This window comes from Rousettus aegyptiacus, unplaced genomic scaffold, assembly GCF_014176215.1.
Source record: "Rousettus aegyptiacus isolate mRouAeg1 unplaced genomic scaffold, mRouAeg1.p scaffold_m13_p_3, whole genome shotgun sequence".
NCBI classification, from domain to species: domain Eukaryota; kingdom Metazoa; phylum Chordata; class Mammalia; order Chiroptera; family Pteropodidae; genus Rousettus; species Rousettus aegyptiacus.
Genome location: NW_023416306.1, coordinates 137,975,292 through 137,989,514, shown reverse-complemented (window position 1 = coordinate 137,989,514; position 14,223 = coordinate 137,975,292). Strand labels below are relative to the sequence as shown.

Genomic DNA, 14,223 nt, shown 5'->3' with positions numbered 1-14,223 from the left:
CAGGTTAAAGGAGGCTAAAGAGACATGATAGCTAAATACATCTCATCCTAGGTTGTGTTCTGGACTGGATGGGAGAAAATGCTACAAAGGATATTATTAGATCAACTGACAAGATTTAAATTTGAATATTAGATTAGATAAAATATTCAATCAAAATAAATTTGTTATGAAAAAGAATATTTCTAGTCTTAGGATATATATACACTGTGGAGTATTTAGGGATAAAGGACCACGACATTTGTAATATATCCTCAGTTCACAAAAGGGGGTGCACGTGTGTGTGTGCGCGTGCGCACGCGTGCACACAAGTATGCACACTATAGAAACAGAAAAAGTGATAAAGAAGATAAGATGAAATGCTAACAACAGGTGAATTTTGGGTAGAAGATATGTGCATGATCTTTATACTATTCTTATTTTGCAACATTTTATGAATTTGAAATTATTTCCAAATAAAAATTTAAGAAAAGGGAATGACAAAAAGTCCTTTCCCTGGAGAGTCTAAATTAGTAGGTCTGAGGCGGAGCCTGTATATTTAACAGTTCCCCAGGTGATGCTATCAGAGAAGTTTGGGAAACATTGCTAAGGCATTGTAAAGAATGAAAGAAAACAACAAAATCTTAGTGAGAAGTGGGCAAAAATTGTCCTTTTTTAAAAATGAAAACTACTGCAAATCAAGGTTGGTGTTAGGCAATATACTAGAATAAATTATTTTAAACAGTATATGTTTTCTTAGGGAACTTGTGATAAGTAACAGCCAGCAGGGGTCATTTATGATTAAGTATGCCTAGGTGGTGAATAATGATCCTTATTTGATAGGCATATGAAAGAGCCTTTTTCTCCTCCTCTGCCTTTGGAGTAAAATAGAGATTCAAAACCTGCCACTCAACTACTATGTGACCTTAGATCAAATTTCTCAGTTTCTCAGCTTCCTCACTTGTAAAACGGACATAAAATGCCTACAGATAAAGGTTGTCATGAGGATTAAAAATATATATATTTAATCTCACTCCTTAAATGATATTGACTAGAATTTCCCAATACAATTCCTTGGCCTTAGCTTTTCAAGTGTGATTAAGTATATATGTCTTTATGTATTTCAAAGCTACCATTTTTAAAAAATGGAATGGACCTATATTTTAATTCCAAAAGTAAATTAAGGATCCATGAATAAAAAATATAGAAAGGAACATGTTTGTTTACTAATGAAGAACTTTGTTATAATTAAAGCTGCCTTTTAAAAAAAAGTAGAAGTATCATAAGGAAAAAACTTTGTAAATAATTTGAGGTGATAGGTTTTAACTAAACTTATTGTGGTAATTATTTTACAATGTATACATATTTTATAGCTTAAACTTATATGTTGTTATGTATCAATTATATATCAATAAAACTAGAAAAAAAATTTAATAGAAGTGACCACTGTAGGATGGAGGTACTCACTGGGGTAAATGCTGAGCAACCTTTCAGGGAGGCTGCTGAAGGGACCCCTCCATTCACAGCAGTTTAAATTAGATCATCTCTGTGGTCTTTCACTGGAAATTCTGAGGTGCTCATAGGAAGATCCTAATTAGTGATTGTACAAATAATCTCTAAAAACCCATGGTTAGGGAAAAAGTTTTATATGTAAATCAGTAAAGTGGACCAATTTTTAAAAAATAACTATTGTCAGACTTTCAAGACACCATTAGAGAGCCTTTGGCCCCCTTGCTTTAACCCTAAAGTAACATGAAAATACCAGACAAAACTGTACACCCTGTGTGCATCTGAACTCTTTTCAATGGCTTTTAATAATGAAGAATTATAAGGAGAATGGTCATGGAAATATCTTGCCATTATTAATTGAAAATTAATTAATTGCTATGTATGACTAAAACTATCTAAATTACTTTTTCTCTTTAAAATTTCCCAGAGCAAGGACAAAAGACTAATTATATTCTTCAGCCATATTTTTGTGTTTGTTGGATTTTCTCTTAAAACCGCTGTTTTTGTTTTCGTTTTTTTTCTTTTGGGTTGATTTTCTTCATAAATTTTAACTTTTGAGTAGTGGTTATGAGAATTAGAAACTTTTAAAATTTTGAAAAGCCTCCTAATGCCTACTATGTAAGAGGTTAACTGACTTGATTAGGTGATATTGTAGAGCTAATAAAATTAAGATAATAGGGTATGTCATTAATGTTAGTTCACATATCCCAAACGAATATACTTGGTCGCAAAGGGATACTAGCTGAGAGAGTATAATAGGATCAGAATGGAGAAGGGGAAACTGAAATAGGAAAAAAATGCTAATTAGAGTAGACTATTTGGATGCAACATAGAGGTAGGTGGATTTCTCCTTTTGCTGCTAAGTGGATGATTTATAAAAGCATTTAGGTATAGTGCAAAGCCATTTTAAAAGTTGACTTTCAATATCATAATGTGTTGACCACAAATGTCTCTGTATGTGTGAGCTATAGTCAAAGATTAAAAATGCTACCATGTCTAGGTAAGTTCTAAGAAGAAGATACAAAGACCACTTCTATTGAAGTATATAATTATTAAAACAGATAAAAGCAACAGCTCTTCAGAAACTGTCCATTCTGTTTCACTCCATGGTGAAATATTTTAATGTCTGGTATATGTTCTCTGTCTTGAATATTTACTCTCGTTTTGTTGTCCATATATGATTGCTGGACTAAGGAAGTATAAGGTATAGTGAGAGATGCTTTAAAATTTTGAAATATGAAATAGGTTAGTCATTGGTAGAGATACTGATAGATCTTTTCCTTTTTTGAAATTTTAAATTTTAATTTGGAGGGGTTGGTATTTAAAAAATATAAAAATATGAGGTATCTTTTGCTAATGAGATTACTTACATATATATCTTTTAGTGTTTCTATATTTATGTGGTGAGTCTTAAAATCAGGCCTTCTAAGGTAAAGACTATTAACAAATTGCTTTTAGAGGAATTTATCTAAACTAGCTTTTTCTGTACCTCCCTTTACATAGATTGTAAATCAAGAAAATTATAAAATTTTAAAGTTTAGTTGGTATTCTTATCAAAGCCAAATCCAAAACATTACATTATAGCTCACTTCAAACAAAGCATGTAATTTCATGTCACACTACCCTCTCTTTAAACTATATTGACTAGCATTACCTACAGCTCATGTCTTAAAAGGCTTTTATATACGTTTGCCACTAAAGCAGGAGTTCCTAAAGTGTGGTCCCCAGAACTGCCGAATCAGAGACTCTGTGATGGAGCCCTAGTAATGAGTATTTAATGAGCCTGCCAGGTGATTCTGGTGCACATTGAAAGCTGGAGAACTGTTGCACTAAAGCATGGAACTCTTTTGCTTTTCTTGGGGAAAAAAAAAATATATCCAATTAAAGTAAAAATTTTTGCCTTCCTACGCAGAGAAAAGGCAGCTTATTATACTTTCACATGCTACCAGCTTGTCTTGTCTTTCTCTTCTTGTTTTGGCTGAATATATTTTATCAGACCCAGTACATGCTTTTAGTAGTTATAACCAGACCCTCAGTGTGTTGTGTCATAGCTTCTGAGTTATCAACAGTCAGAACACCATGCCTTCATTCACGTCCCTGCTAATCCTGCCAAGCATGAATTTTCAAATGATTTTCACCTTATGTCAACAAGTAGAGGATGTTCAGTAAAATCTGATGAAGTCTGGTTGTCTCTTGAGATAAAATAACGTTGAAAATGGAAGCAATGTATAGCTAATACGTGTATGTCAGAGTAACAGCTGGCATATTAAGAAGTACTGAAATGAGAAATTGCATATCAAACAGGAAATTTATAATCGAATAGTGGTAAAAAATGATAGGAAGAAAACAAAAGAATCTCATTCTTCTGACTTTATAGAATATTTCAGTAATATTTATTAAAGCTAAATTTCCAAGAAAAATGACTAAGATACTTTCCACATTACTAACCTCTAAAACTTAAAAAGCCCTGTTTTCCAGCCATATAAAACAACTTTTACTCTTCTCTATGTTGTCAACCTAATAGGAATTTTGAGATATCAAATAGATCAACATTGACGTTTCATTACTTTATTCTTATCTAAATGCATAGTGTAATAATATAATATATTAGTATACCTATTATCATAAACTCAGATACTCTTTTTGTAAAATTTACTATAGCCTAAAAACTACAGGGTATAAAAATTTTAAGTATTTGTGAGTAAGTTGCAGTTTCAGGGGCTCTTTTGAAATCTTATTGGAATTTGCATGGAACTTTTTTTTTTTTTTAACTTGCTCAACTGCTGGCTCATATAGTTAGTTTAAGGTCTGTGGAAGGATCTGTGTGGGGGCAATCTACCTTTATTGTTTAGTGATACTGTGGATTATAATATATACCTCATTTTATTTTGTGCAAGGTTTTGAAGCACCTGAGTTAATATTAATAACCTAGGTATATTTGGCCAGTAATGTATATTGTTCTTTCTTAATGTATTTGAGTTTAGAAATAAAGTTTATAGTGGTCAGTGATTACTCTAATATGATAATGTTCTCTTGTTTTAAACAGCTAGTTAAAGGCCTTCAGCAAGAGCTGAATCGATTATATTCCCTTTTCTGTTCTCGGAATCAAGATTTTGAAGAAAAAGGGGGAAAAGTCTCAATAGTGTCACATTCATTGGGATGTGTAATCACTTATGACATAATGACTGGCTGGAATCCAGTTCGACTCTATGAACAGTTGCTGCAGAAGGAAGAAGAATTGCCTGATGAACGATGGATGAGCTATGAAGAACGACATCTTCTTGATGAACTCTATATAACAAAACGACGGTAAAGTACCCTAGTCTCTTAAAATAATTTAAAATATCCTCATGGAATTGATGGACTTCTTAGGAGAAAATCTTTAAGATTTTTCATGATAAAGAAAAATATATTCAGGGTACAAAGATTATTATATAACTTGCTCAATCAAGCAGAGACTTAATTTTCTTGCTAATTATATGCATTTCCCTATACCATAAAATAAATGATGTTTTCATCTTGCTCTTTTTCCTTCTATATATCCTTCACAATTTATTAGCAGTGAAATCTAAAACATTCCAAGCTGAGTCACTGTGTAGAATCCTTGTTGAAAATGTTTATCAGTTTGTAATACTTTGTAGTTTTACTGATCTTAAAGATGGGCCTGTACCTTTCTTACTAGTTTTGAAATAATTTTAAAGCTCTTTTTTTTCTTGGCAAATCTGTTTTTGACAGATTTTATAATTATCTGATCGCTTGTGGCCTTCCTGATACTCTCTTAGTTCTTTGTTGCATTCCTATCTTCATCTGTAATTGCATGCTCATCTTGTCTTCTTAATGAATGTCCAGTTGATTTTAATAGAACAGTGGAAAAGAAATTTTGAGTGAAATGTCACTCATTTTGATAGCATTATATAAAAACCAATTTACTCTGAAAGCCTTGGATTTGTTTTAGTCTTATGAAAGTTGCCTAAGGATTTCATTTAGAATCTTATTAAGTACCATAGGCTAAATACATAAAATTTATAGTTGCAAAATAATCGACAGTTGCAAAAGAAAATGTCATTTTGGCAAGCCTCAGAACAGCATTTTAGATATAAAATATAGTAAAAAAAAATTTTTTTTAAGCGTCTTAGAAAATAAACTGTACTTTTTAAAAAAAATAGTTCCATTGTTTAATAAATATAAGTAGGGAACATTGTTCTGGGACAAATTTAAATAATCCAAATGTTCATTAGCAATGGAGGATTAAATCAACTGTGGTTCATTCGTATGATGGGCAATTACACAGCTGTTATAAAAATGGAAGTGTAGATCAGGAGGCAGTAAAATGACCTCTAAGATTCATTTTTAATACAGAAAAAAAGAACAATGTATGTGGTATGAACATTTGGTTTTATTTTTTTTAAAGGTGTACATATGCTTTTAAAGGTGTACATATTTTCTCACATTTTTACTAAAAGATCCCCCAAAAAAGTTATTAAAAGCAGGTATTATGGAGAGTAGGGGTACTTTTACTAATTATTTTATAAACTTTATATATAGACTTTCTGATGGCAGGCGCATTTATTAAATACTGTCAATAGAGATTAATTTGAGGGATTGAATAATGAGTCATCATGTTTTCCTTATAATTTAGTGAACTAGTGAGCATCTGATATTTACGAAATTATGAATACAAATGTGTACATAATTTCATACTGCTTCCTAGGCTGAGAGAAATAGAAGAACGGCTACATGGCTTGAAGGCATCATCATCTATGACACAAACACCTGCCTTAAAATTTAAGGTAAGGACAGACAGATGAGATTTTCATTATTTATCTCACTTTTTTCACAAACATCATTTGAAGCATGATAGTAGGATTCAAATGAAATCTTAGTTATTGTTATTTTAAATTAATATTTATTGAACGTATACTGAGTGTTGGACACTACTAGTTTCTGGGTTCTACAAAGGAAAGAATGGAAAAGACTATTCCCCAGCCATCAGGATATATAATACAGTGTTATTAGTGCTGTTAGCAGTGTATAGAATGATACATGCATCAGGGAGAGAGGGGTTTTAATTTTGACTGAAGGATTACAATGGAATGACATTTGTACTTGTTATGAATAAATTGGATATTGCCAAGTGGAGGAAAGGAAAAACGTTCTGTGTAAAAGAAAGAATATAAAGCATGGAGAGATATAACTTTATAGTACCTCCAGGAAACACCAAATAATCTCAAGTAATGGGGAAAGAAAAATAAAGACAGATCTCAGAAATATTTAATATTTAGAATTAACAAACCTTAATGACCAACCAGTTGTGGGTGGTAAAAAAAAATAAGTGGAAGTATATCAATGATAACTCTAAGGATACAAGCTGTCGTTCCAGTTAATGAGAAGTGTATAACAAAAGCACGAGAATGGGGTGCACAGGTCAGTTTAGAGGAGAGTGAGCAAACCAGTTTGGCTGGAATATATAGGATACTGCCAGGGGGCTGTGGAAGAGCAGGAAGAGGTAGAAATAGAAAACTTACATTTGATAGAGGCAATGGGAAACGTTTTAGGGTTCGTAAGCATCACAGCAGAGATGTCAACAACGATGATTTAGAAGAATTAAGGTGGCAGAGAGATCTCAACATTGACCTGACTGGTGAAAAGGACAAAGCCTATAGCTGAAAGATAATTTGTTTTCATTGTTAAATGGAATATGGCATAAGTTTCCTAGTATTCATTTCCTGGTAAATATATGGGCATGTCCTGTATACTATATTATCTCTTCTTAAAATTTTTGTTTTATTTTTATCACAAGAACTTAATATGCAGGTTAAGTAATGGAATGATGCAGAATTTGTTTTTAAACCATAAGGATTTTCTTATAGAATCCATCTCTACAACTTATAAAGAATTTTTAAAAACTTATACATGTAAAAGCCATTATGTTAAATTTATAACATTTAAAAGTCATAAGAGCATGGTCTTTAGAATCGTGCCCACCTGGAATTTGAGTTCCATCTCTACCACCATTATTATATATAATCAGTGTTCAATATGTATAATTAATCTGATAGAAAAAGTAAACTCTTCTATTTTATGTACTGGGTTTTTTACTGGAGAGTTGAGTATGATCCAGTAAATATATTAAGATCTCAAAGTTTAGTATTTCATTACTAGAATTATGCACTATAATTGTATATCCTTCTAATACATAGTCACATGTAGTCTAGTAATGTAGATTTTAACTCATTTAATTATTCAGGGAAAAAATAGAGAAATCCAAATTTTAAAAAGGAATATCTGATGAATTGGCAAATTAACATATAGGACTCCAGAATTCTAAAAGGAAAAATGTCTTTCTGTACCTATTAACTGGCAGATGGATTTACTTTCAGAATACAGGTGTTATAACTGTTACAGGTGACCACTGAACTTAAAAAAAGAAAAATGATATTAACAAACTTTGGTCTGAAGAAAGGGAAACTTTGGTTCTGAGCATGAGACTTTGCCACTGACTAGTTATGTAACATTAACCAAATCATTTAGCATAGTTGAATTCACCTGTTTATCTGTGGACAAGAAAGTCAAACTAAATGTCTAAAGCTCTTTTTTATCTCTAAAATTCTTTGATAGATATAGATATCACTAAAGCAGTCTTTATTCTCACCTGAGAATATTTATTTTTGTTTATGAAATGGTGTTTTAATCTATCACTACTCTATTTCAAATGCTTTTTCTTATATTTTTAATTTTTCTAATACAAGTTAATTTTCTTCATCCTTCAAACATGTTGAAGTTACCCAATCCTTTCAAAACAAATAGAAACTTCCTTAAACTTTCTTTAACATAAAGGTACCATTTCAAAATATGTATTCGTTCACATATTTTTTTCATTGGATAAAAAGAAAAATGTCTCCAGAGACATTTGGGGAAGGGATTAAAAGTATAAAAAGTTGGAGGTAAGGGACACTTTTAAAATATAGTCCAAATGAGAGTGTGAGGTGAAATGTTAGAATTTGTTGGAATTATTTTTTAGATGTTGGGGATAAGAGGGAAGGATGAATTTGGGTGCCACTCATCAAGATATGGAACATATGAGAGAGAGAGGGTGGATTTATTAGGGAAAAGTATTACATTCTGTATATAATTCAATGCTATTGACTACCCTATTTTTCTTGAAGCCCTCTGTCCTCCCTTGGCTTTCAAGATACCATTACCCTGGTCCTCTTTTTCCTTTCACTCTCCTTTTTTGCAATTTTACCTTCACCTGCTAACCATATGTAGCCATTCCTCATAGTTCTATCTGAAGTTATTTTATTCTATGCACTTCCTAAACAATCTTACCTTAAGTCTCTTGGTTTTATACGTCACTTTTATGACGATAACACATAAACTTGGATGATGACATATCCAGTTCTATATCTCTTGCCCTAAATTTTCAGCTACCTGATATGTTATAGATACCTCAAACTTATATATATAAGAAAAAAAGCACTTAGTTTCTTGTTACAATCAATGGAACCACTAGCCTCCAAGCCAGCCAGACAAATCTTGTGAATTGCCTCTGACTCATTCCTCATTCTCATTCCATTCAGTCATGTTGATTCCACCCTACCCTCTCAAATTTCCATTTCTGAATGAAGCAGCGTCCTGCCCAGGTTCAGATCATCTCTTGCCTGAACTCTTTCAGTAGTTACCTACCTTGTCAAGTCACCAGCCTCTCAACTTTCCAGTGTATCCACAAGCTACTACCAGGTTTACTGACTTCTCAAAACATGGATCAACTCCTATTCTCCTTTACTACCTATAAAATAAATTAAGTCTAATTTTCTTAATCAAACAGTTAGGGTTCTATATAACATTCTCACTACAAGCTGCATTTTCCCCACACTGCTGAGGGAGTAAAGAGCTTCATCTGTATTTTCTGCCACTTCCCAGCATTAGTATGAGTACCTCAGCTCCACCTCAGATCATCAGGCATTAGATTCTCATAGGAGGACCAGTCCCTGGTGCCAATAAGGTTGGGACCTCTATTTAGAGCACACCTTCCCTGTCTCATACACTTATTCTGCCTCCCACACAGATTATAAACTCTGAGTGCAGAAACTCTCTCTGCCTTATTCATCTTTATATCCTTCACAGGACCTCGTATATTACTTCACACAAAATGGTAGTTTAATCCTTGATTAGTGTATAGAAACACACAGTGAAATGATCCTTCTGCTTTGCTTTTCTTCTCATTATTCATTTTCTATTAGATTTAAAGGTGCTCCTGGAAATAGATTGTGTAGAATAATTAACGATTGGCATATAGTTAACAAATAATGCAGATACCATCTAGGCAAAGCTCATCGAAAAAGATGTATATTTAAAGATGATTTTATTATTTATCTTTTACTGTATGTTATATCATGCCCAGATTCTGTTGAAAAACATTTAGCCATTTTTAAAATTTCGGATCACTCTATCGCTTTAGGTTGAGAATTTCTTCTGCATGGGCTCTCCATTGGCAGTTTTCTTGGCATTGCGTGGCATTCGCCCAGGAAACACTGGAAGTCAAGACCATATTTTGCCCAGAGAGATTTGTAACCGGTTACTAAACATTTTTCACCCTACAGATCCAGTGGTGAGTTGTAAACATAGACATTTTCCTCTCAATATTAAATTGTTCCCAAAAGAATCTATAAGAAATCTTGTAAAGTAGTACTGAATTAATGAAAAAGAGTTCATTTATCTGATGATATCTGCATAGGTTCATATTTGTAAAACATTTGTGTTTTGTTGTAGAGATGACCTGTTTATGTTGTACTTGTAGCGTAAGAGCATAATGTATATGCCCTCTTAACAATTAATACAAGAGACAGAAGCCCTCTGGACTTTCAAACCTTAACCAATTTTAATACCAATAACCCAGTAATCATAAATTTTAAAATCCCACTTTAAATACTTTTTTCTTGAAATGCGTTTGGTAGATTGTTAGAAATGAAAATATTTAAATATCATGTATTAAACATGAAAAAGTAGAAGAGTTTATTTTAACCAGGTGGAATTATAAAATTTTAAATTTTTACATTTTCTGTTATGTTCGTATTGTAAATATTTTTTTTTAATGTAAACCTTTCAAGGATCTTACATCTAGGTAAACTGTCTAATATATCATTTTTCATATGAGAAAAATGTTTCCTTAAACTCTTTTTGGGGACAAGGCTAGATATAACTATATTTAAAACAAACTTTTAAATAGCATTATATAACGGCTTATATAATTGTGTAAAATCTTTTAAAAGATTGTTAGCTAGAACCAAATAAATAGAACATTGACTAGACACTAGGATTTTAGAAATTTTCCCTTATGTTAAAGAATCAAAACTGCTCTATTTAAGAAATAAATTTTGCTGAGCTGGAATCTAATACTAGATTTAAATACAGGCAGTATAGTCTTGGCCAAGCAACTTCTGAGACTGTTTCTTATCTGTATGATGCGGTTGTTCAGATCAGTAAAACATATGTGAAAACAACCAGCTAGACGTTGTTTCATTAATACACATTTATTTTACTCATTCTCTTGAAAGTGAACTGAACTTGTAGGTGAACTTCGATCTTTCATTGTCCCTTGTATAATCTTAAACTTTGTTATATTATAAAGGAGGGTTTGAAACACGTTTGATTTTTATAAATTATTTTTATTATTCATTTTATAGTTTTTCTTAGATTATTTTTAAAGTAATGCTTTTTTAGTAGTTTATGTCAGAACTGTACTAGGCTGTTTTTACAACCTTATCTGTCCTTTACAACATCTTTGGGAGGTGGGAAGTGTTATCTCCTTTCTACAACTCAGGAAACTGAGGCTCTGAGACCTTGTGACTTGGTAAGTGTCATAGTTAATAAGTGACAAAGGCCAGAATATGAACTCAGGAAATTCTGATGCCAAGTCCATTGCCATTTCTGCTATATCATCTCCGCTTCACATTAGACAAATAGTCTTGTGTCATAATCTAACTTATGTGTTACTATACCAATCTATTTGAAAATAGAGTTAACTGAGAGCTCTTAAGATATTAAAATTTGACCTTATTTGCTGTGTTTTAGTTTACTCTTTACTGCTTCAGCTTTGTTTATGAGACTAATATAAGTCTGTTAGATGATATCAGAACATAATAAAAATAATCTATTTCTCTGAAAAAAAAATAGTGGGCATTATTAGCCTAAACTGTTAAGAATGAACAAATAGGAATACATGTTAGAAATATCAGGTTTTTAAAATTCCCTACATTCTGCCGAGCATGCAATAGAATAAGAATAAACAGAGTTTACTAAAATCTGAGCACTGTGCCTTAATGTTGTGTTTCTTTGAATTTTTTTAAATCAAGGCTTATAGATTAGAACCATTAATACTGAAACACTACAGCAACATTTCACCTGTTCAGATCCACTGGTATAATACTTCCAACCCTCTACCTTATGAGCATATGAAGCCAAGCTTTCTCCACCCAGCAAAAGAAGCTACCTCAATTTCAGAGAACGAAGGCATTTCAACAATACCAAGCCCTGTGACCTCACCTGTCTTGTCCCGCCGACACTATGGAGAATCTATAACAAATATAGGCAAAGCAAGCATTTTAGGTAATTTCTCTTTGGTATTCTGTATCAGTGAAAATAGGCACTTTTTATATAGACAGTAAACTTTGGGTACTTGGAAATACTCTGTTTTACAAAACATCCAATAGTTAATCCCCATGTTTAGAGTTAACTACCCTCTCACTGTTTATATTTGAGGGCCAAAGGCCATGAAGTTCTCTAATTAGATCATATCCTATAGTTTTAGAATGAGATAGCTAGATGTACAAGAAAGGGTCTGGGAATCAAGTAAACTCTCATTTTAATCTCGACCCTACCACTTACTGTGAGATCTTGGGCAAGTCACGTAGTTTTTATTGCTCTGCTTCCTCATCTGTGAAACGAGGAGGTACTTGAGTTCTAAGGGTGCCCCTACGAACCAGTTCTCTGATTCATGTCCTAAAAGTCTCTCAAACTATGGCCTTTCCTGAGGGCAACAGTATAATTAATTTATCTTTGATATCCAGTACCAACCACAGTGTTTGGTGTAGCACTGGAGCTTAATTATGTGCCACTTGAATTTGTCCATTGCTTTTGGTTGCAAGTTGCTTTAATATAAAACGCCACAAGATGGCACTATAAATAGGCTTTGTCTGCTGGACTCATTGGTATTTTACTTCATCATACAGATTGTTTACTGATAGCTTTTTATAACATATCCATTTAACTTCAATATTGAGAACATCAATACTAAATATATGCCCATGTCAATGACATGGTTCTTTCATTAAAGTTTTCAATCTTACCAAATACTTTAATAAACAATGATCACTTGAATAAAATAGAATATTCCTTTGTAAGCTATATTCTTAGAATTTGTATAACTCTCATTCTAATCAACATCATTTTTGTTTAGAAACCTACAGTATAAATTGTAATTTTTCTTATGTTCCCACCCTGGAAAAACATGACTAAGGCTTGATCCCTCTGCCAATTGGCTGTAATTATGGGTGGTGCTCTTTAGCTTGGTATGTGGTGTAATTCAGCAGAATAACTTATTTTGTGAAAATACAGGAGCTGCTAGCATTGGAAAGGGACTTGGAGGAATGTTGTTCTCAAGATTTGGACGTTCATCTACATCACAAGCATCCGAGACATCAAAAGACTCAATAGAAGAGGAGAAGAAGCCAGTTGCCTTGCCTCCTGCTCCCGCTGTGACCACACAGACCCTTCCACACAGCAGTTCTGGCTTTCTTGATTCTGCATGTTAGTTCATATTGTTCTTTCCTTAAGTTTATACTGTATTTTTTTAAAACTTGAGGAGGGCTGAGAGGATTAAGATACTGACACTAGCAGTCAACTCTAAAATGTAAATCTTAAGTTAATTTTTAAATATGTTTTTCTCTGCTTACATTTTTAAGACTAATCCCAGGTAAATGTAGTTTTACTCTCTTTGTTGGTGAATTAATAGTTAAGAACATTAATAATCATGGCCTTGTGGTGCAAGGCTCTTTGAACATTAAGCATAGAACAAGTTTCTTTATGTAAGCATCCACATTTTTATAAAGTAGATTTTTAAAAAATATAGTTTTCTCAGCCTTAAAATTCACATAATTGCATCAGAACTATGTTGTACCTACTCTTGATACTTTTAAAATTTGCTGCGCCAAAGCTATCCTGCTATTGACTTAACTGTTCCCTTCATTGAACCTAATTCTAAAACCTCCAAACCTTCAATTAGTATCGGATCCACTGTATAGATTATAGGTCTATCCCAGCTACCTAGTGTAAAGTAGGTATTCAAGAAAGGAGTGAATGAATGAATGGTTATGCTGGATTTAGCATTAGAATGGAGCTTTATTTAATTTTTTTCCAGTGGATTTATAAGTTTTAAAATTTTGAAACACTAATACACTTACTTAGTATAACTTTCATGGGGCTAGATTTGACCCTTACTTTTAAGTGTCCAGTAAAATAAGACTAGTAAGTCAAGTCCTGTTTTTTCATTGACATATATAAGGAAATGTAGATTCTGAAACTAGCTACTTTCTTTCTATAACCATAAGAAAAGGAAAATTTTACTTTCTTTCTCTAAAAATTTTTAAATATGTCATTTCAGGTACTTAGAGCCTTGTTTTCTTACTATGTCTGCTACTCTAAATTTTAAAATGACCAGAATTTATTGCCATCCACAAA

General features: G+C 32.5%; 1 protein-coding gene across 5 annotated transcripts in view; it reads left to right on the top strand.

Annotated features, from left to right (window-relative positions):
• The window catches only part of DDHD1 (DDHD domain containing 1), a 64,719-nt gene that overhangs the window by 41,833 nt on the left and 8,663 nt on the right, over positions 1-14,223 (top strand). For all 5 annotated transcript variants that reach the window (XM_016142158.2, XM_016142152.2, XM_016142151.2 and 2 more), the window contains 5 exons: positions 4,532-4,794; positions 6,197-6,275; positions 9,947-10,096; positions 11,841-12,093; positions 13,102-13,293. In XM_016142158.2, coding sequence (XP_015997644.1) covers positions 4,532-4,794; positions 6,197-6,275; positions 9,947-10,096; positions 11,841-12,093; positions 13,102-13,293 — 937 coding nt within the window. The remainder of the gene's footprint in view (positions 1-4,531; positions 4,795-6,196; positions 6,276-9,946; positions 10,097-11,840; positions 12,094-13,101; positions 13,294-14,223) is intronic.